This window comes from Sander lucioperca, chromosome 12 (genome assembly GCF_008315115.2).
Source record: "Sander lucioperca isolate FBNREF2018 chromosome 12, SLUC_FBN_1.2, whole genome shotgun sequence".
NCBI classification, from domain to species: domain Eukaryota; kingdom Metazoa; phylum Chordata; class Actinopteri; order Perciformes; family Percidae; genus Sander; species Sander lucioperca.
Window position 1 is genome coordinate 33,849,875 of NC_050184.1, and position 22,961 is coordinate 33,872,835.

Consider the following 22,961-nt stretch of genomic DNA (forward strand, 5'->3'; position numbering starts at 1 on the left):
CCAAGGTCAACAAGGGGCTCAACAAGAGCCTCTTAAGACGTCTCCGACTTTAGCTGCATTATTTACAGTTTTGCAGGCCTGAAGTCTAGCACAGTATCTTACAATACATGAGTAAAATGTGCAAAAGCATTGTATTTTTATTATTTTAAATTCTGCACCAAATCCGACTTTTCCAATCAAACATAATGGCTGAAGGAGTGCATATGGTACCATGTTACTGTTTTTAATGGATTTTCCTAGCTCGTCGTCACTACTTATCCTGTTTAACTTCAAATAAAACACTTTACTATGAGTCATGCATAACAGCTATGACTTTCTGTATTTGGTTACTGACTTATCAGCAAAATAACCTACAGTATATTAACTCACCTAGGCTGGGAATCTTCCTGTCTAGACTGTTTCCCTGCAGGGATCATTTACCTAATCACACAGAATGAATAGCAGGTTGTGATTTGGTTTCAACTGTCATGATTCATAGATTGATTTTCAAAAGTCATTCATGACAGATTCATAAAATGAGTCAATAAATATCTAAAGTCAAAGCTTATCTGGTTGTATGTATATCTGTGAAATAAAATAGCATTTCAGTACGTCTGACAGCAGCCTTGATGACGGAAGGAATTCCCCCAGACAGGACCACGCCTGCTGGATCTTACGCTTTGAGGGCCAGATAAAATCCCTAAGCTAAATCAAACACTTCCTTTACTTCACTTACCCTTCCTCCACAAGATAGTCCCAAAAAATAAACTGCCTGCACGCTCAGAGCTAAACAATACCTAAATGCAAAGACAGCATTTACTACAGCGTAGACAAAACTGGATCATAATGAATCATTGTGAGTTTACAGTATGTCAGCAAATTCTCTATAACTTTACTCATAAGTTACAGAATATCCAAATAGTATAAAAACAAGGGTATGTAACAAGTAAAATCTGTTTAAAAAAATGATGCAGACCTAATGCCAAATATTCATACTATACAGTCACAGCACACACCAGCATCTAAATGGTCAAGGTTTGCTGCAAAATACTGTCTGCGTCAACTTTAACTTTCTGTAAACTTTGATATGCAAAGGTCACGCCGTTGACCCATAGCAAGCATAGTATTAACTACTCACAGACAGTTATAAGATAGGAGTTTATTGTAAAAACCTAAATAAATGGCGAATATATCGCACAGTTACAATTACACTGTTGGGTAAATCGTTATCTTAATCAACAGAAAAAAATGGCTAAAAATACAGAAATAAGACCCAGGTTGCACTTAAAATTAAATTTTCTCAAAATGACTGAAATGGAGACACCCCATAATATTCTTTTATGTTTGTATATAAACTAATGACAAATAACCCCACCACTGGGTAGCTAATTGGAAACACAAACCTTTATAAAGGCCATTTCTTGCAGACATTTACCTTGCAAGCAGAGGCTTTTTTAACGATCCCGGTCCTGTGCTTTGTAAAAAGCTCCCATTACAATTAGCCAGGAGCAGGATGTAAAAGTCAGCAGTTAACCAAAAAAAGGTGGGTCAATTAAACAGGAGCCCTTATTTCATTAATTCAAGTGTATGTTTGGTATGTTTAATACTGAAACATACCAATTACGTATGTCGTCATAACATGATTTAAGAAGATGCATTGTGCTCTTGAATAGTTATTAAATTATACCTGACTAAAAATGAAGTTTTAAAGATATTATCACCGATCACTCTGTAGTATAAAAACTGTCATTATTTAAGCCCCCAAAACACCAGTGTCCACATGGCCTGCATTCCTATTGCAACCTATGTGGTTGGTCTATAAATGGGATGGCTCTATTAAATGGGCTGCAATTGTAATCAGGACCATGATATTTTGTGATTTCGTTTTTTTCTAGAGTGACCTAAATCCAAACAAATGCTGCAGGGGGAACAAAACTTTACCAGATAATTCACTTTAATAACACTCTACGTTTAAGTCATACAGAGGTGTTTGGCTTTGTACCAACTACACAACAAACCCGTGGGCCCGACATCTGACAACCATAAACAAAGTCTGGGAATATCTTCCTCTCAACAGTTGACAGGCGAATTTCACCTGTCCTCATAATTCAACAACAGGCTTTAATTTGAAGGTGTGCGTACACCTACAAAGACATCTGTTTGCCAGGAGTTTATGCAATAATACAAGCAAGCAGGAGGGCTAACCTGGCCATTCATTGGAAGCAGATGTGAGGGATCCATTTCCTACTATAATAAGATGTTATTATAGGCAAGGGGCCCCATGTGTTCGTGAGAAAATACACGGAGCTCCGGTGGTTAATCAGAAGTGAACCAGTCAGGTATACAAGAGACAGCAGTGAAACTAAGTGCAGTCTGCTCTTGGTGTGACGCATCACTGTGCTAATGGACATGCCAGCACAAGCCAGTTCATGACCTTTCAGGGAAGAAAAAAGCAGAAAAGGGATAATTTAAGACTCAGCTTTCACCAGTGAGGTTACATCACTCATTCTGCTGACAATTCGTCACAGTAAAACCTTGCTGTCTCTGACAATATGCAATAATACAAGAGTATTTTTACATGAATAAAAGTGTTTGAAAATAAAACGCATTATAATTTATTTTACTTAACTTATTTTACATTTTTTTCAAGTAAATCTTAAGGTATTCATGTCAGCCAATACTCATTCTTCAACTTAATTCCAAGTATTCCTGCCCAGAAGGCTGGGTGGGAGCAGGATGAGCAATGACTGACAAGTGAATGCTATCCCTTCCCCTATGTTTCATTCAGTGCGTTTACATGCAGTGTAAAACCTTGATTATATTCGGGTTAAGGCAATATCCCGGTTTCGCAAACGCCATGTAAACACCCCAGGTAAAATCTGAGTTCTCATACCCTGGTTTACAGACCTAAATAACTCCTATAGTAACCGGGGTATTGGTGCATGTACAGTACACACCCTAACCTGGCACCCAACGACACTAAAAACAACAACAGCAACAACTTGAGCTTTAAACCTTTAAACCCACTGAGGACTTCGTCATGGCAAGTACAATCAAGAAGACCCATTACTGGACGGACGAGGAGACAAATTTTTTTCTTGCTTTCCAAGTTTTTGTGATTTTGACAAAGGTCAGATGGAAGAAAAAGCCATATTCCGACCAATTGTACAGTACGTTAGCAGAGCGCCACCCCGGTTACTGCTGTGCATGTAAACGCACTGATTGTTAAGGTGTTCTTTCTAATGTCTTAAAGACAGAACACAACAGCTCATGCTTCCAATTCCACCACTCAGTGGAAAAATCTGTTTCCACTGATCCATGCAACACATTTTAAAGTGCCAATCGGACCTTACGTGCCAACTTCCAAACACATATTTTGCATTGAGCGTAAGAATTGTAGATTCTAGGTTGACATTCAGTTGCGTGTATGCAAAGGAAAGTGCAACATAGACTTGTTTTTCTTTTTTGAAATGTATTTACAGGGATTACCTTTGACCCGACACCTATCAGAGACCTATCAGAGAGACAGAGAACGTCTGCACCGCGACATAGTATTAGTAATAGTCGTAGTTTTATGTAGACAGGGCCTATATTATTGGTATACTGCATGAGAAGGACGAGCTCCAGCTCTGGGCTGCAGCAATAGTGCTGACTTGCCCTCAGAGACAAAGTATTCAGGGCTGATCAGACCCTAATCTCCGCCTGTCTGGTCGGCCTGTTCTAAAAAACAAATAGGCATGAAAAAACAACCCTGCTCTCGTTCTTCTATTATCTCCCTCAAATCTTGTTTTCCATTATTCCTGCACCAGGAAAGCCCTGGTGAAACAACAAACGGAGGCTATCCATGTGCCCAAAGGCAAGACTGGTGTCTGTGCCAGAGAATCTGACTGCAGTCTAGCATTCGTGCCAAATGTCAGCCCCGGTGTGCCCCCATCTACACCCCTTGTACCCATGACAGGGTCATAATAGAGGCGCAGCAGGTGGAGCCTGGTAGGGAAGACAGGGCCCCTTCGTCCTGGCACAGCTGAAAGAGCCTCCTCTATGTGTTCACAGTCCACATAAATCACACTGGCCCTCAGTTCAAGGGAAGAACCATTTAATTACCCCTTTTAAAGCAATAATTGCCTGACTTGGCTGGAGTTCATGCCTGCATGAAGACAAACTGAAAAGTGAGGCCTTCACTGTCTCTGATGCTTACTGAAGAACATCAAGGCCAACCAAGATCTGTAATTTAGATAAGCAAATCAAATATACTGTATGTACCTCACATGGTTATAAAAAGAGATCAGGGAAAGAAATCTGAAGTGGACTTATGAGTGTCAGAATTCAACAAATGCACAATTGTGCATTGAGGTAAAAAAGAATGCAATGCAAAACAGCTGCTGTTACCATAACTCTCTCTTGAGTGATGTTACGCATTGTTGGTGGTCACCAGCTTTTTACTGTAAAGTCTATGTCTTAACTGAGAACACAGGCTGACTCATGCTTCTACAGAAGTTATATATTGCTATGTCAGGTATGTGACACATACACAATGATGAACTTTAGGTTGGGTTTCAAATGAGTATTTTTTTTCAACAGATCTCATCCATTGGTGTCTCTATCTCTGCCATCTCCGCTCAAACAGTAAACTGCAACTTTCAGAAGCATATAAACAAGCCTTTTAAGCTGAGTTTTTAGATGACTCCTCATTCCACCGGATCAACAGATGGTTTGGGTGGAGAGAAAATTATATACATCCACTTTAGTCTAAAACCACAGAAATTCCCCTTGCCTTACCAACTGTGTTACAAGGCCAACCTTCAGCTTCACTAGGCCTGCCAGGTACCGGGTAGACTCGCATACTGCCAAGCCTCTGGGCACATGATGGATGCTAAGCTACTTTAGTCAGCGTGGTGGTTAAGGAGTCTCTGTATTTCTTTGTACTAAGTTGGCAATACTCTACATGAAAGAAGATAAAATCTGAAATCCTTCACTCAGCTTCTCCCTGATGGTTATCAGTTTCAAGGGAAGTCTATTTGAAATTATCCGAAGGCTCAATGGGCATGGTTTCCAGCAGCATACAAGAAGCTGTGATATTAATCTATTGGAACTTTCAACCACCGACAAGGGTCCACATTCCTTTCTTATCAATGGCTTTCATTCCCCACACGTCTCACACAGAAGTTACTTTCTGGTGTACTGCTTTTACACCACCCTCCATCTTTTGGTAGCAAGACTGTCATGAATACCATATCAACCGTAACACACATCCAGTTGTTGTTGTAAAAAAAAAAAAAAAAAAAAAAAAAGAAAAGAGTGCAAAGGTCCAGTGAGGTGGCAGGGGAAATTAAACTAGCACAATTGCATGGGGCTGTAATAAGAGCGATACTCCGTATATAAGGACAGTGTTTCCTCTATGTTGATTTTGTAGTGGTGGCCCCCCATGGCAAAATTTCTGCCGCCACGGTATCAGTAATAGGGCAGACGCGTATATAGTCACGGTTGCCTTTTAAATTATCCTGCCCCTGTTGGCTGCCGCTCACATTGTAATTTAACAACAAGTAGAACTATTTAGAGGTTATTGGGCCCATCCAGTTTAACTCCACATACTGTTGTGTTGATGTAGTTTATTGTCAAAAGATTCGCTTTCTTCCGAGTCGGGTTGTTGTTCGGACAGACCTGCCCCCACTGCTAAAAAAAATCCTAAAGGAAACACTGTAAAGAGTTTCCTTTTTTTGCCCTTCAGAAACAACACAAGAAAAAACACAAGAATTTTACTGTAAGAAATTGATTAAATACCGTGTTTGTCTGATCTAATTGTAAAAGTTAGCATGTCCAGCTAACTAGCCTACTACCTATGCTTGACAGGAATAGCAACTGTAACTTAGGAGGCAGGGGCTTAGCGAACAGTCCAACCATAGAAATAGAGTGAGAGTAGAATGGACATTGAACGGTTTGCGGTAACAAGTTAAATAGAAAATGGCAATTGTTGTTAGTTGTTATGGTGCCGTTTTGGCTTGTCATTTAATGAATAGAATTTGATGAATTACCAATAGAAATATGTTGGGCTGCAACTAATGATTATTTTCATTGTTGACTAATCTGACGATTATTTTCTTGATTAATCGATTAGTTGTTTGGTCTATAAAAAAAAGCCCATGAATGAAAAAAGCCCAGGACAACGTCCTTAAATGTCTTGTTTTGTCCACAACTTAATGATATTCAGTTTACTGTCACAGAGGAGTGAACAAACTAGAAAATATTCACATTTAAGAAGCGGGAATCAGAGAATTTTGAATTTTTTTTCATAAAGATAAAGGTCTTTGAATGGCAACGGTACACATAGGCTAAAAATGGCTTCCACTCTGACCAGCCTGCTATGTTGATTTTAATGGAAATGCCCATTCTACTCTCTTTTATTTCTACATTACATCATATTATACAATTTGCTTTATTATGATAAGCAATTAGGATGTATTGGTGTCACTTCTGATGCAGCCAAGATCTGCATTTGCAGAACTTGAATAACAGATCTAAGTTTTCTGCTTCATTTATATGGCCTGAGATCTGTGATTTGTTGTGAGCAATATTAACTTTACTTTACAATCAAAATACAGTGTATGTGTGTGTGTGTGTGTGTGTGTGTATGTGTGTGTGTGTGTGTGTGTGTCAGACTTTTCCATTACAACACAATTTGGCCCATGGCATGGAACATGCATCTTCAAAAGCAGCAAACCTGAAATGGAAAATGTTTCCAACCAAGCAGCTCTGCTCAGCTGAAACACACTGTTAAGGAAATTCAGCACATCTTAGCTGAGAGAGAAAATAAAAAAAAACAACAAGGGCTTGTACTTTGGCATAATTAGGTCCAGGGGAATTCATTAATCCTTAGTTCCAGCTTGTTACTTGCCAAGTTCCGAAAAAAAAACTTGTGAAAACTGTCTGTACGGCTTTAATACCACACTCTATGACCAGCTGTCAAACACTCTAAATGAAGTAGATCTCGATGTGCAAGAAATTAAAACCTGTATTGCTTCTATATCTTTTTGAATATTTGTTCTTGTATTCTATCCTATTTATTATTATTACTTCTTGCATATTCTGTATGCGTGTCTGATATTTTGCTGCTGTAGCACTGAAATTTCGGAATTTGGGATCAATAAAAGTCTATCTATCTATCTATCTATCTATCTCTCTATCTATCTATCTACTGCTGCATAGAGGAGATACGGAGGACGTAGAGGAGATGTTTAAAAAGACTTGATTGTTGAGATATGAATGCAGAATGACTACAGATTACAGGGATTTTCAAATATAAACATACTTCAGAGAGAATAAAATGTGTTTGGGGGTTGAAAAAACAACAAATACACAGGGTTATTTCTTTCAGCATATACAGAGCTGGACATCTAAACTGCAAACAGGAAAGCCTGAATAAACTTTGCTTCAAGGGAAGTGGGGTCCTCTTGTCCTGTAGATTATTCCAGGTTTCATTTCCCCAACAGGATGGTGACTCAGCAAGAGACAAACATTTTAGAGCATCACAAGCCAGTGCACCAAAACAATGGACTGCCGGCAACCTCAAAACCCATTTGCTTTTCAGTTCTAAAGATATCTCATCATGGAGCAAATCTCTTGTCCAAACTGCCTTTCCTCATTGCTGTTGAAACAGGCGATGAGGCCGGCGGGTAAAAAAATGACTTCTCTACAGCAACTGTGATATAAATACTGGTTTACTGCTCGTGTACAATGTGCAAGGATTCACAGGTTGTAAAAGCTACTAGCAAGAGTGAACAGAGAGAGGAATGGACAGAGCGTAAGACACGCAAACATTTCTGTGTGGATGTGTGTATGACACAGAAAAAGAGTTGTTATGTCTCGTGGAACAACTGCTGATATAACACAAACCAGACTGGTCCTCCCGTCTCTCCTGAGGGGCACAGTCGAGGCCCAGCACACGGGACCTGAACTCATCCATCAGTCTGAATTTTAACGGTGGCTTTAAAGGCATTTTGAAGACATGTTGTAGTAGTTTACCTGTCGCTATGGCATTTGCTATGTCCGTGACCGCATTAGGTCAAAAGGTATCAAGAACTCGTCATAACCCAAATTGACGTTCACTAAGCCCTGCACCCCCCCCCCCTTAGTTACTGTCGCTGTGATTGAAAACACTGCCTCTGGCGGCCTTTTTAATGTTTCCCATTTTAAAATGAGAATCTTGTAAAAGGGGATACTTAAATATGCACTTGGTGGCTAGTACAGTATATGATATGGGGCTAAAGCTGCAAGTCCCAGACAAAAAGGCAGCATCCTCACCAGCTCGTGATGACGTTACATTTCATTTAGCTGACACTATTATCCAAAGCGAGTTCCAGTAAGTGCATTTAACCATGAAGGTAACAGCAAGAATCACATAGAACAAGTAGGCCTACATAGCTTCAAAGAAGTCAACCTGTAAGTGCAAAATGTAAGTGCAATTTAGTGCAATTTCTTTTTATTTTTTTATTATAACCATCATCTAATTAGCCAAGGTGCAGTCGGAAGAGATGCGTTTTTAGAAACGAATTAAGAAACAGCATTGTTCTTAATCTTGTATTGCAATGTAGAGCTAGTTAGCCGTACAAGTATGACAAGGAAAAATGTATAATCAGACTGTTATTTCTTTCTAAAAGAACTGCTCAACTGCTTGCATTTGTATTTTCTATGTTTTCAATTTTATCACTTTGCCAACTCTAGCCCACCAGTTCCGGTGTTAAAAACATAAATCTTTAATTTGTGACGTCATCGGCTAATTAGGCTCCTGAAGAGCAGCAGACTTGTATGGCTTCGTACGAACAAGCTCCTGAATTAAATTCAAAGTGAGCAAAGAGGGGAAAGAGCCGGTGTTTTCCCTGTATTTACTTTTCACTGAGCCATTACACCCTGCGCCTGCAAAACTCCACTTGCCGACCTCCCTCTGTGAACATTAAGGGTTTAACAACAGCTTAGGTGAATTTGCATCTTCTTAAGGTTTACACTAAAGTCTCGGAAAGATGGCAGCCTTTCTGTTTTCACAAGTAGAGACTTGTCGTACAGTAAGAGGAAGTGGAGGCAGTGTGCTACTAGTCTCAGGGAGCCTCAGAGACATCATCAGCTCTGATAAGACACCAGGGTGGGATTGACTTCACAGGATGTCAGGGTCAAAACCTGGTTTTAAAAGACAATGGAGAAGAAGAAAAAAGAATGATAGCATTCCTTTAGCAAACTTAAGTACCCTGGAGAGAAAAAAAATCGACTCTGTTCACAACACACAAAAACGTATTAGGTGTAAAGGGCAGCAACCCCCATCAGAGTAGCTGTATAAGTTGGGAGGGACCACACAAGACAATGCAGCAGCTCCCTTGAGGAAAAAGCAGAATGCCAAAGTGACTTTACATCAATGCCACTAGCAAAGACAATGGCAGATTCAATAGGGCACCGACAACTATAGAGCGCCTTCAAAGGGAAAGTGCAATACAGTTAACTTAGCATTTCAATGAATCTCTAATAAGTGCTGGCCTGAGTACAGCCTGGGGAAAAGCCCAGTAGGGCAATGTGAAAAGATTGAAGAAGGCTGTTTAAGATGGGAAATCAGTCAGGAGTCTGTAACAGTCCATTACAGTCTTTTGTTCTTCCTTTCAACTCGCGTTAGATTTAAAGCTCACTGTTTCCAGAGGAGCAGGGTGACCGCTGACATTCATGCGAGCATTAAACCACTCATTTAGCAAAAAATTAGTGAATTCCAACTTTCAATTCTAAAGTTCTTCTGCAAACTTTAACAAATGCATCTCTTTTCTCATTTTCAGAAGAATATCATTCAAATTCCAACATTCTTCATACAAGCACTGACTTTTCTTTGGAGTTCTAAACATGCCGAGGCGGCGTGCATGGGGCTGTAATAAGAGCCATACACAAGCATGAAACCCCTCATTTGGCAAAAATGAGTGAATTCCAACTTTCAATTCTGACATTATTCCAAACTTTAACTCTTTATTCTCATTTTCAGAAAAATATCATTACATTACTGAACAAGGTGAGGGGGTGACATTTGGGATTTGCCAACACAAATACTTTCTGACCAATCTGACCTTTATTTTTTATTGCTTGTGGTATAGACTGTGTTGCGTCCTCAGGACATCCTGTGACCTCAACATGAACTCTGCTGGGTTTATTGCACCTGCAGCTTCATAACACAGGAATGAAGAGTGATATATACTTCAAGCAGGTTTTTAAGGGGGCCAAAGGGCATATGTTTATTGGTTTGTCTGCTATCAATTTTTCTCTACTTCTGAATATGAACGATTACATCATACAGCATGAATAGTGAACACACTATCTCAATGATTCTTGCCAGGAAACCCATAAGTACTTGCCGCACTGCAAAGAGGTCAGATTACAGGGTTCACTACAGAGCAAAATCCAGAAATTGGAAGTGATTTAGTATCTTGCTTATGGGCGCTTCAGGAAGCCAGTTGATGGCCCATACTGGGCCTGTTTATTTGAAGGGTGACCATTAATCACTAGACTGCTTCCACACCGCTGATCATCCAGACATGTTTAAAAGAGAAAAGAACAAGAACATTTTTAATTCAATCCGCGTTCGGAGGTGTGTTGAATGTGTTATCAAAGAGTTAATCAAAGCCAGGCGGAGTAATCAAAGAGGTTTGATGGCTTAAAATGTATTACCTTTAAAAAAGTTATATCCAAACTTCAAATTCATTCCTCATACATACATACAAGTTTAAAGATCTAATTTCAGAATGTCACTTGACCTGACAGAGGCTTGAGACCACTCTGAGGATGACACTTAAATCTGGCAAACTGTGGTTTGAAACAAAAGCCATCTACGGACATATGCTTCAGAGAGAAAACATAAATGTGTGAAGGGGTGTGAATGGAAAGAGTGGGACTCTAGTTACAACATCTAGGCGGTACTAAAGAGTATGTGCGCTCATGTCAACACATGCACAGCGTTGCGGCTGTACCAGCTGAGGTGCAGCTGTGTTTGGAGTCGGCTCTTCTGCCCGACACGGATGCGACTTTGGGCATGAAGGTGCAACACTACTCAGCCACAGAGCTTAGTTTGTGTGTGTGTGTGTGTGTGTGTGTGTGTGTGTGTGTGTGTGTGTGTGTGTGTGTGTGTGTGTGTGTGTGTGCAAGGCGGGTGGGGTGAAAAACCCAGATATATTTTACAGTATGTATCTTTTAGGCTTTGATGCATCTCTGCAATCTAAATTCTTAATTTGCAACACAGCACAGATATCACACTGATCTCTGACGTTAAAGGAAACCATGGTTCTGTCGACTTTGAAAGAAGTGTATTTTACAATGCTAAAATTACTGTTTACTTACATGTCTGTTGGCTTTAGCGAACGCAATTTCGCAGATGTTTTTATGTTTAAAAAAGGATCTTACTCTTTAACAGAAAGGTCGACCTCCTTAGAAATCCTTTCCATGATGTTGTCAGACACTTAGAAACATAATCTGAGCCTGTCAAAACGTGTTTTGTGAACGCAAATGGAAGGTGCATAATTGCCCTATAACTTACATTGTAGATGGTTTCGTTGACTGCCGACAGCAGCGGTCTTACTTAATGCTGGACCAATGTCAAAGAAAATGCCTGCATTGATTATATCAAAAACGACAAAAACGATGAAAACATTTCCATAATGTTAAAAAGAACAGCGGCCGAACTGCGTGCTGGCAACATTTATGTAATTTGAACGACGCTTAATGTACTGATCCGTGCATCTTGTATGTTCATTTTGCACTAAAGTTTTTAATGAAATGAGAAAATACTGTCAAGTCAAGGACACAAAAGTAGGCTTCACCATGTGGTTATTTCATAGTATGAATATTTATTTATTAAATTACCAGAAAACATGCTATATCGTGATATATATCGTTATCCAGATATGAAATGACCTATTTAGGGATAGAAGAAATTTTGGCCATATCGCCCAGGCCTAGGGTGATGCCACACAGTGGATCCTTAAAGGAACATACCAATATTTTAGCATTTGTTAGCTCATTTATTATAACTCATGTTTACTTTTACACATTACTGCTGACCTTTTTTTTTTAAACACTATTCCTGTGCTGTAATGTAGATGTAAATACAATTTGAAAAGCCTGCACTTGTACAGAAATGTAACTTTCACAACAATAAATGCAGACTTGATGTTCACTTAGAGATATCACTTTTACTTCCGTTAAATAAATGGAAACCAATGGCTGCCGAGAAGGTAGTAAACATATGAAACACTAGCGCATCATTAGTAATGTAACACTAGGCAGTGTTCCTTTGATTCGGGCACAGGTGGGTGTGCTCCTCCACCATTACAGAGCTATAGGCTGCACCAAAACTAGAGATGTTCCGATACCAGTATCGATACTGCCTAAAATGCTGGTATCGGTATCAGTAAGTACTGGAGTTTATGCACCGATCCGATACCATGTAATAAAGCCCTAAAGAAAATCTATGTTAAGTAGTTTATTTATGTTCTTTTTCCGTTATAACTGACTGTCAAACTGGATAAAAAAAGAAAGTTCTGTGGCATTCATTGTTGTTCATGTGTCAAGAGTTTAACCTGAGCCAGACCGACAACAAAGATAGAAATAATATCACATCCATACAGGGATAGTAGTATACAGTTGTTAAAACAAATTAAAATATATGACACACTGGTATCGGATCGGTACTTGGTATCGGCCAATACACAAGTTCAGGTATCGGAATCGGTATCGGGAAGCAAAAAATGGTATTGGGCCATCTCTAACCAAAACCAACCGTAGTCTCTCTTCTCTGCAGGGGGGAGAAACACAAACTAATTTTCAGCTTCTCTATCCAATGGAGCTATTGAAACAGTAGAGGAATATCCCCAGAAAGAACAAAACAAAAAAGGTCAGACAAACCATAAACCATAAATGCTGTTCTTGTTTAATGACTGCACTGCACAAAGACATGTAAAACATGTAATATGTGAAGTCAAATGGTGAGAACACTTTTTAAAAAAGGAACATGAATTGTGCAACTGCACACACACATTAAAAGTGAAAAGTCTAAGTCCGTGCAGTGGGAGCTAATCTTGACTGTGAATGAATCCTGAGTAACTCCCACTGAACTGAGAAACAGAGTCAGGTTCAAGCGTGATTTATACTTCTGTGTAAAATCTACGCCGTGGCTACGTACATAGGTACGTGGAGACACAGACCTACGCCGAACCCTACGTCATAGCCTGACGTGCACCTCTCGAAAAATGCACACCGTGTCTTGGCAGCGTTTTTATTTCCTGGTTCCCCTTCTCCATAAACAACATGAAATCAAGGAGAGGGTTAACTTTTCCTGCTACAGATTTCCCACCGTGGTCAGAAAACACAGGGGAGACACATTGTTTCTCTCACTATGCCTCTAGAGTCGCTACTCGTGCCGAAGCTAATCGCCGTCACTCTCTCACTTCTCCCTCGCTCTACCACACACTCCCCACACACATGCCGTCTCGACGCACACACCAACGCACAAGTATAAACTTCAGGCCACTTAACGTAGGCTACGGCGAAAGCTCTGGCGTGGAGCCTCCGCAGAACCATAAATCACGCTTCAAAGTCCTCACCTCTCTGACCTCTATGGCGGCCCAAGTCACACCTCATTGCAGAGTCAACAAATGCCAGCCTGCCGGACTGCACTCCACATGTGCCAATGTGCTTGAGGAGGGGTCGAGCCACTTCAGTGCAGCATTGTCCCATCAGCCAAGATGGCCTCTCCCCCGGGGCTTTAATTCAACAATGTGATGTTTACTGAACCCAGTCTTCAAGCAATTATGTGAATGGGTCTGGAGGGGGCAGACCTTCCCTAGTGTTCAAACTGCAGAGTGGAGTTGGTGTTTGCACTGCTGTGCTTTGCAACTCCATAGAGTCTTCATCTACTCTGAATGGGGGATTAAACACCAGGTAGCCGGGGCCTGAACCGACAAGGCGCCACTCAGAGAGACCAACCACCTCGCCTGGTCAATGCTTTACCCAGCATAGACTAAATAAATCATCACATCAAACTGTTGCTGCATCCCATTTAGCAGCGAATGAAGGGGTTGAGTTGCACACATGAGAGAAAGACAACAATTTACGCCAATGACACACGCTCTGCAGACTATATAGTCATAGGAATCCAGGCCGCCCTTCCCCCAGCCCCAGTCCGACCCCCAATGAAGTCAAAGGACACTTGTGACAGTCTATACTGGGAGAGATCTCTGAGCCAAAATTGTCAGCAGTGGGGCTTACAGTTCTGATGTCATACATCAGAAAACCAAGTGGCCTCACTCTCTTTTATATGACTGAATAAGACTATAAGCAAAGACTATCGGCCGTATCAATCCATTTCCACTTGTTAAACTGTAATAGAAGTAGGGCTGCCCAACATATCATTTTTTATTGTCATCGATCAATATCAACTGGCGCAATAAACACATCGCGAAAGGCTGTGACTTATCGCGAAAGACAGATTTTTTATGTTAGTTAAAAGAAAGTATCAGTAGAAAACTGCACTTTAAAATGTCGCTGTCACTTTTCTAGTGGTGCCTTTTAAATTAAATTCAATGTTCAATTTGTTCACTAAAAGAATGTTGGAAATGATTTCCTTTGTTTTAAATTCAACAAACAATGTGTTGTATTTTGGCAGAAAACTGAAATCAGCAGAAATGCAGAACTGAGTTTACTTTAATATCCGTTTATTTATCGCAAGTAATAGTTATCGCGATAGTCAACAACGTTATCACATATTTTCCTCATATCGCGCAGACCTAAATAGGAGTCAAAACAGATTTGTGAGTAGCCGTCTAGACAGTTTTTTTTTTAATTGAATATTAAGCTGTAAAAATACTTAACTCTGATCATTTCTCACACCAGTGCTACTGAAGGTTCACAGCAGGATACAGGTACTCATTTGTGACGCAGAGCTCTTACCCATCGAGAGGTTTTATTGACTTTGATTGTTTGAGTTGATGCGCATGACCCTGACATTCCAGTGTGGAGAAAGTAGAGCCCGTAGTAACACCAGTACGTGTGCTTAATTGAATCAAGAGGCAGTCCGCCTGCTGTGGCGCTGCGGTTCAAAGTCATAATGCAAGAAACAGATGCTTGTGGTTCCAGATAATTCATTTATGATGGTATTGTTGGCCTAGTAGTCAATCAAGGATGTGGTAAAAGTGTTGAGGCCAGCTCCTATTACCGTCCAGTGTCATGACACAACAGATGATGATATCCCTCTGGGGGGATTGGATAGCTTCTGTAGATCGATGATACATAACGTGGGTTGCCGTTGATGATGCAGGTAATGCACCTGTCTGTGTCCACTTTGTAAAGTGGCACAAAGTGATAGATCACGTCACCCGCAGGAAAGGCTCTGCACTCGATAGCATGTTGGATAGGATGTTAAAATATACCTCGAAGTCATCAACACTTTAGCTTTCCAAACGTCCGGAATATTACTGCTCGTGCGGTCTAATATCCAGCAGGTGAAAGATTTATGTCCACTCGCCACCGCGACTATGTCCCATCATTCAAAAAGGCTTTCCTTCAGATCAAACACAGTCACAAATATCTCAACCATGACAGCTCTGTTTATTGGGGGGCATAAAGGTGAGAGACCAGACGGGATTTCTACAGGGTGGGGGAGTCTATTCTCAGCAGCAAGCCAATGGTCCTCCGTTATATGATTCATACCACAGATATAGCAGAGTGAAAACATCTTATGTTGTCAATAATAACGCTATAATTAATATCCAACAGTGCATGGGCAGCATACTAGAGCTGGCATAATTGACTATTGGAAGTGAAATTGCAACAATTTTGATAATCGATTCATCATTTAAGTCTTTTAATTAAGCAAAGAATGCCAAACATTCTGTTTCCAGCCTCTCAAATGTGATGATTTGCTGCTTTTCTCTGTTGTATATCATTATAAGCTAAATACATTTGGGCTTTGGGATATTGGTCGGGCAAAATGAGCAATTTGAAAACATAATCTTGGGCTCCATGAAGTTGTGCTGGATGTTTTATGAACTTACTAATTTAGCGAATAATTGGAAAAAAAATAATAAACAATGAAAATAATTGTTAGTTGCTGTCATACAGCATACTGCATAATAGTGAAAGCAGAATGAATAGAAGGAGAGGATGTAACTCCCAATATGGGGCACTCTCCCAACTGCAGTAGGTCCTGGATGGAGAGGAATGGCGCCGTGGCAAAGTGGAGCAATGTTGTTGAGTTTTTTTTTCATTTCTTTTACAACCTAAAGCCCATTTGTTTTGCAGATGAACCCCAACTTTTATTCTGAAGGATTTCCACAACTGATTTATTAAGGAAAACAAAAAGAAGAGGACGACACAAAGGACGAACAAGTAATAAATGCACATTTTCATATATGTTTTGCTCACAAGGTCACAAAATAAAGCCAACCCCATACATAATGTATGTAATATTAAACATGCAGTGTAGTAGGCAATGCAAAGTGTAGCCTGACTAACTTTGAGAAGGTTTAGGAGTTGAGGGGAGACTATGAATAGCTTGTTTCTATGGACAAACTTAGCCCAGCTTCACTCAACAGCAGCTTCTAGTTTGTCATATTACTTTTAAAAGCATCTTTACAGTATGTATGCTGATATGACTGTGTGGTCCGGAATCTGTTATACAGCCCACTTGCCTGTGAGCAGCCCTGCACCAGCAGACCACACTATTTACTGAACATAAATAGTAACATCAACACATGCCTGACACTTTTGTGTGTGCCTTTAATAGGGCATAAAAGCACTGATTTGTAACTTTGACTTGACTTCTTGGGGGGAATAGATGGTTTTATTGGTCAGTTTCGTGGGTGCATGGAACATAAAATCCACAGTGGAGAGTTTAAAAGTGAAAAGTAAAAAGAGAAAGTTTGAGCTCACTTACAGTAACCAGCTGGCATGTGAGTATCAAAGAGAGGATAAGTCCACAGATTGAAGTGGTCGGAGTGCCCATTTTCCAGCAACCCAGCACAGGCTGCAAATGCCGGGGGAAAGGAAAAAGCCGAGGTCCCTCACAATTCCTGGCCGCCGAAGAGGTGTGTTGCCTGCACTTTTTTCAGACTTTTCTTCTCTGTGAAAAAACCCGACTGCTCCTCTGCGTCCCACACCCGGAGGGACTTCATCAACAGGTAAAACCAATCCTTTTTCGCCCTTGTTTTTTTGTGTATTTTTTTTTTTTGCAGGGGGGGTACGTAAAATAGCGACTCTCCGAACTTGCTCCTGTGCACTCCGAAACTTGGTACTTGTAGTGGGGCTAAATGCAGCCTTGCAAAGTCACTTGCAAGTCCTGTGCTGGGATACAGCATAAAGAGAGAGAGAGAGAGAGAGAGAGAGAGAGAGAGAGAGAGAGAGAGAGAGAGCTGCCGAAAAAGTAAAAGGCGGAATGGAATTCAGGGAGTGCTGAAAGAGAAGACAGCTAATCCCAGCGTGGGGGAGACGCCACCTAGCAGAGCCATGCTAGCTCTTTACACCACACTTCTCACGTGTGTCGGGTCCCGAGAACATACTGTTGTAGTTTTCATATGACTTAAAGTCCGCCCGTGGCTCTAAATATTCAGTTTATAGCAGGTTAAGAGACATTTAATCAGTGGTGGAAAGTAACTAAGTAGCCTACATTTACTCAAGTACTGTCTGCCTACTTAAGTACAATTTTGAGGTAGCTTACTTGTACTTTACTTGAGTATTTCTATTTTCTGCTACTTTATTCTTCTACTCCACTACATCTCAGAGACAACTATGTTATAATTTTTACTCCACTACATTTATACTTGTACTATTTACTTTTTAGATATAAATTATCAATACAAAACATGATCAACAAATAAATAATCTATTATTATGGATGAAGAAAAGACTTTATTGATCCCTTGGTGTGGAGTATAAAGTATATAAAGTCATTTAAATTAGCTCCACATTTACCAGCTGCAATGTGATGAACACATTACATACATCAATAATTATAACCAAATAACCTAATATAATATACATTATTCTGAAAGAGGCCATGCTGTTTGACTACTTTTACTTTTTGTACTTTACGTTTATTTGGATACTTTTGTACTTTTACTTAAGTAAAATCTTGAATGCAGGATAAAATACAATAAAAGATCTGCATACGTCCTCCACCACTGAGTAAAAGTAGCAATATTACAAATTGAAAATACTCTGTTACAAGTAAAACTGTCTTAAAAATCTTAAGTAGAAGTACGTATTATCAAAAACATGTACTTAAAGTAGGCTATCAAAGTAAATACTCACTATGCAGTCCAAATGGGCTCTGTCGTTGTATGATATATTATACTATTAGATTATTTATTTTTGATGCATTAATGAGATGCATTTTAAAATTGTAGCTTGCTGCAATAAAGCTTCTCTTATTATTAATTTTTATCATGTTTGGTGGTTTCATTTCCTGTATAACAATGCATTAAATGCTCATTATAGAGTTTCTAAGAATCATTTTAATGTTGTTGTTGGTTGAGATGCTTGTAACTACTTTATATACTGTTGTGTATGTATACGGTTTTTGCAGGTTTCAAAAAGTGCCCTGTCTGATCAGGGCCTTATTAGGCTACAAAAAAACTTTACCTAAACAAAAAAAATAGACCTAATCCTCAGGGATTTCTCATTTTTCTTTGATTAGGCAATAAACCTGCTCCACTGCCTGTAGTGTACTTTTCACGCCCTCAAGACACATATTTTTCAAAGTCCTTACTGGCATTCCTGAAATGTAGTTCCACTCCACTCCACATTTTACTTAATACATTAATGATAAATAATTTTTTTTTATGAAAACATCCTGGTCATTAAAATGTTAAGATTTCATTATTTTGGTAGAAAATAGAATTACTACTTACTATACTTGAGCATTAAGTGCCCTCTACTGGAGTCAGAAGGGCATTACACTGAAGACTAAAATGACTTCTCCATGCAGTGGATGCAACTTAAAGTGACTATATGTCACTTTTTAATGTTTCTGAAGCTCTGTCATTTTTCATACAATGGTCTTAAATGACCTGTAACAGCAAACGAGACTAACACCATTTTTATATAGTTTTTAGTAAGGCTTCTGCCCCGGTTCGATTTTTCCCGCAAAGTCACAATGATTTCCGGCAGGTAGACAGCGCTACAGTAACACATTCTGATGGGTCACAGATTTCTTTGTTACACTGAAAAAGCCTGTGTTAGTATATCCAGCATCCAGCCTTTGAGCCAGGTAAAAGGAAGCAGGAGATTTCTTTAGATAGGCCTAATTGTATTTTAATGTTATTTTAGAAGTTATCTGTTGTAGTTATGGCTGATACTAAACGAAGAACAACTAAAAGCTAAAAGAGAAAGTGAAAGACACTGGCGATGAGTCAATTTCGGTCGGGCTATCAACAGATGGAGACAATTACGGGATTGTAAATGATTCAAAACCCACCCCGAATTGGCCCTCAGGTATGTAACATGTCTATTTCATTCATAAAATAACTTTACAATGGGCGATGGGGGTTATACGTCAGTAGCCGACATATAATTACGTCCCCCTTTCCATTTAGCGCGGACGTTTCCCCTTAACTCCGTGTTTGTGTTGGCCTACTATTTTCTTTTCCCTTGTCCCTGTAACATTCCTTTAGTAAAGCATCCGTGGGTTTCATGAAATGCGCTATATGAAGCAAAGTTGTCATTACGTTGGTTGCTACAACAACTTCTTAATGCTTTGGCTCGTTGACACAGTGACAGTGATAACATTACCCGGTTTAGCTCACAAGACATCCAAAGTAGGCTAAGTTACTGTCTGCAACACTTGAAATGCAACGATACATCTGTAACTTATTCTCTTATTGCAGATGAATGATTTTCTGTCTGAGCAAAACATTCATCGCAACTATATGACCTCCCAGTAACGCTAACTCGGGCAACACAGCACCATAAAGAAAAGACCTTTTCGACAGCAGGTGTAATAAAAACACTACTGCTTTTGTCGAAAGCGGCTGCTAGAATCAACACAAACTGAAAGTTACATATAGCCACTTTAAGCATCAAGTAAAAATAGAAACAATTAACTGTGCTGTATTGCTGTCCCATCAGAGACAGGTCCTAAACATAAGCCACACACAGAAATACATGGTGAACTACATGTCAGGACTTAAGTCAGGAGCTGTGTGCAGGACTGTATGTTTGTGTCCATTCATGTCACTGGTGTAAAGAGCACTGTTACACACAGAGACAGCTGTTGCCAATTAAAAGCTGAACCCTGAATAGAATTGGCGAAGAGCCGTTCTCATTTGCTCACCAAAATAGGCTAAAAGGGAGAGGAACAGAATGGGCTTATCGAGTTGGTTATGTGATGAATGCAGCACTTTGTGAGATTTGCATCTTTACAATCTCAATAGATTACAAAAGCTATGAGCTATATATGATCTGAAAATTAAAACTTTCATCCAGACATGGTTTAAGACAAAGGAAAAGTGGTCTGCTTTGACATTTGTTTTTAAACAATTTCTTTATTGATTTTTTTGCACTCACAGGTAGTACATTACAACTTTTGTTTAACAAGGTGTCCATATGCAAGGGGTGACAAGAGATTGCAAGTTGCCTTATTTTAGGATCACAAGCCATAGTTTGGGTTTGGGAAGTTTGGGAACCACTGCTGTAGCGTGTCAAATAATCAACATTTGCTATATTTAATATTTAAATTTTTGTTGATACGATATTCAAGACTACAACCCGCGTTATCTCCGAGACCTAATCACAAAGTAAACTGAAGGCCTCGGAGCAGATATTTGTTCCTGTGCTCTCCTTTTCTTGAATACAAGCGAAAGATCATTTCTGGCCCTTGACTGTGAATACATACTCCAAGCATCTCAGTGACCACAGTGGTGTGATTTAGGGACTCCTCCCTTCCCTCCTTTCAGCAAAAAAAGGACTGGAAAAATGATGTCAAACATGTTTAGTCAAAACTGTTGTACCCAAAACCAATGTACCATTTAGCGAAATGTTAAGGATACATCGACATCCTCCACTCCTGGCCTAGTCTTCTGTGACTCGCCATCTATTGGTGTCTGAAGCATGCTTACAGTATTTATTGCCCAGATAATCTTAATTAATGGAAAAAAACAACAACATAATGTAATACAAAAAGTTAGTGCCAATTTTTTCTCTGGCTTTCAGAGATGTATCAGAATACAGCTGATGAGCTGGGATTTATGCTGGGAAAGAGAGCTTATAAAACTACAGGAGCAAACATCCAAATACAGATATTATAGTCAGGCTTATTAAACAGCTTTAGGTCACTACTGAGACAAAACTTGATCCATTTTGGACAGTCCTTCATAACATTTAGGAGCGGTCTGCTAGCACAATCCCAAATCTGATTTGCTCCCAGTTTTTTTGTTGCTGTGTTTGCACTCATGAGGCAGATATGAGGTATGGTGGCGAAGACGTGAGATGACTCACTCTAGCACTGACCAGCTCTGTGTGTTACATTAGAGTATCTGCAGCACACTGTGTGTGTTGCCAACTAGAGCTGCAGCTGTAGAAAACAGCTGTGACAGTGATCAGCCAAAGAATATAAAATGCTTCCGCTCTCAGTACGGGTCAATGCCCTTGCACTCTGATACACAAGTTACATTTCATTCAAATCATATATGGCTCATATCTCTCCTTGCCTCCACCCTCCAGTTATTTTCACCAAATATCTTCTCGCTCCTTGCTTGAACCGCAAGTTCAAAGCGAGGAGGGATCTCTGAGGAGCTATAGGAGCGAGGATACACGAGAGCAGCCTTCCTAGAAGCCGTGCAGCTGACTTCGCCCACACAGCTGACGAAATAATGTGACGCTTTAGCGGAAAGGACGTCTCATCCCTCTAAAAAACACATTTCTGATTTCCTCACGTCTCCCCAATACTTCCTCGGTGGGACGGACTGAGACACGAGGAAGGCAAGCAAGTGAAGGAAACGTGCATGCAATTTAACGACGTGAGCGCACCTTTAAAATACAGTAGCAGTCAGCAAAGGACGTTTCTCTTAAATCATGTTGCAGAGTACAAATTGAAGATTTTGTTTATTATCTTCTCTTGAAAATTGACAGCGACTATGTTGAGATGACACCCACCCTTAAAAGTCAATTTAGAAATGTTTCCAAAAACATGATCGTTTCAGAAACGCACAGCCACAATTAGGTCAATTCCTACATCTGTAACTCTGTTGAGACATAATCCAAAGAAATTACAGTTATGACCTATATGGTGTTAAAACTGATTCACTCCCTGAGAGTTAAACAGAATATTGTCACGCTAATCTTTGCCCATAAACTTAGGTTTGAAAGTTTACAAAGCAAGTTAAAGGAACCAGAAATTTCCCAGACGAGCCTATGTAGAGTCTGAGTGTAAAACACAATGCACTAAATGGTCAAGAGGGTTCAATAGGGCCCCAGATAATTGAGCTGGTATAATGAGAGAGGCTCATCGTCATCAACGCGTCACTGGTGGCAGAAGTTTCTTCAAGTATGCAGTCCAGTGTCTCTACCTATCAGGAGCCTGACAGGGTTTCACTCCAAGACACGCACCCTGTGTTTGTCACATGGTCAAAGAGGCCTTAGGAAGACATCCATAGCAAGTCAAGTCTATCTATAGCTGTGACTTGCATCTGACACAGGGGCGGAGCCAGACATTGTAAACATTCAGGGCACAGCCATGGATGTATTATAAGACCTGGATACAGAGTTCAATGGCGGAGCTCCTTTAATTCCTTTTTTAAGATTATTTTTTGGGCATGTTTAGGCCTTTATTTGACAGGACAGCTGAAGACATGAAAGGGGATAAATGGGGGGAATGACATGCAGCAAAAGGCCGCAGGTCGGAGTCAAACCCGGGCCCGCTGCGTCGAGGAGGAAACCCCTATATATGGGTGCCCGATCTACCGACTGAGCTATCCGGGCAC

At 40.1% G+C, this 22,961-nt stretch overlaps 1 protein-coding gene across 15 annotated transcripts in view; it reads right to left on the reverse strand.

The window, feature by feature from the left end:
- The window catches only part of hspg2 (heparan sulfate proteoglycan 2), a 121,087-nt gene extending 103,736 nt beyond the window's left edge, over nt 1–17,351 (reverse strand). For 10 of the 15 annotated variants that reach the window (XM_036008544.1, XM_031290583.2, XM_036008547.1 and 7 more), the window contains exon 1: nt 16,922–17,351. In XM_036008544.1, the coding sequence (XP_035864437.1) occupies nt 16,922–16,990 (69 nt within the window). In that variant the 5' untranslated portion in view covers nt 16,991–17,351. The remainder of the gene's footprint in view (nt 1–16,921) is intronic. The other 5 variants (XM_031290589.2, XM_031290588.2, XM_036008548.1 and 2 more) reach the window with 2 other exon arrangements.
- Nucleotides 17,352–22,961: the final 5,610 nt, after the last annotated feature.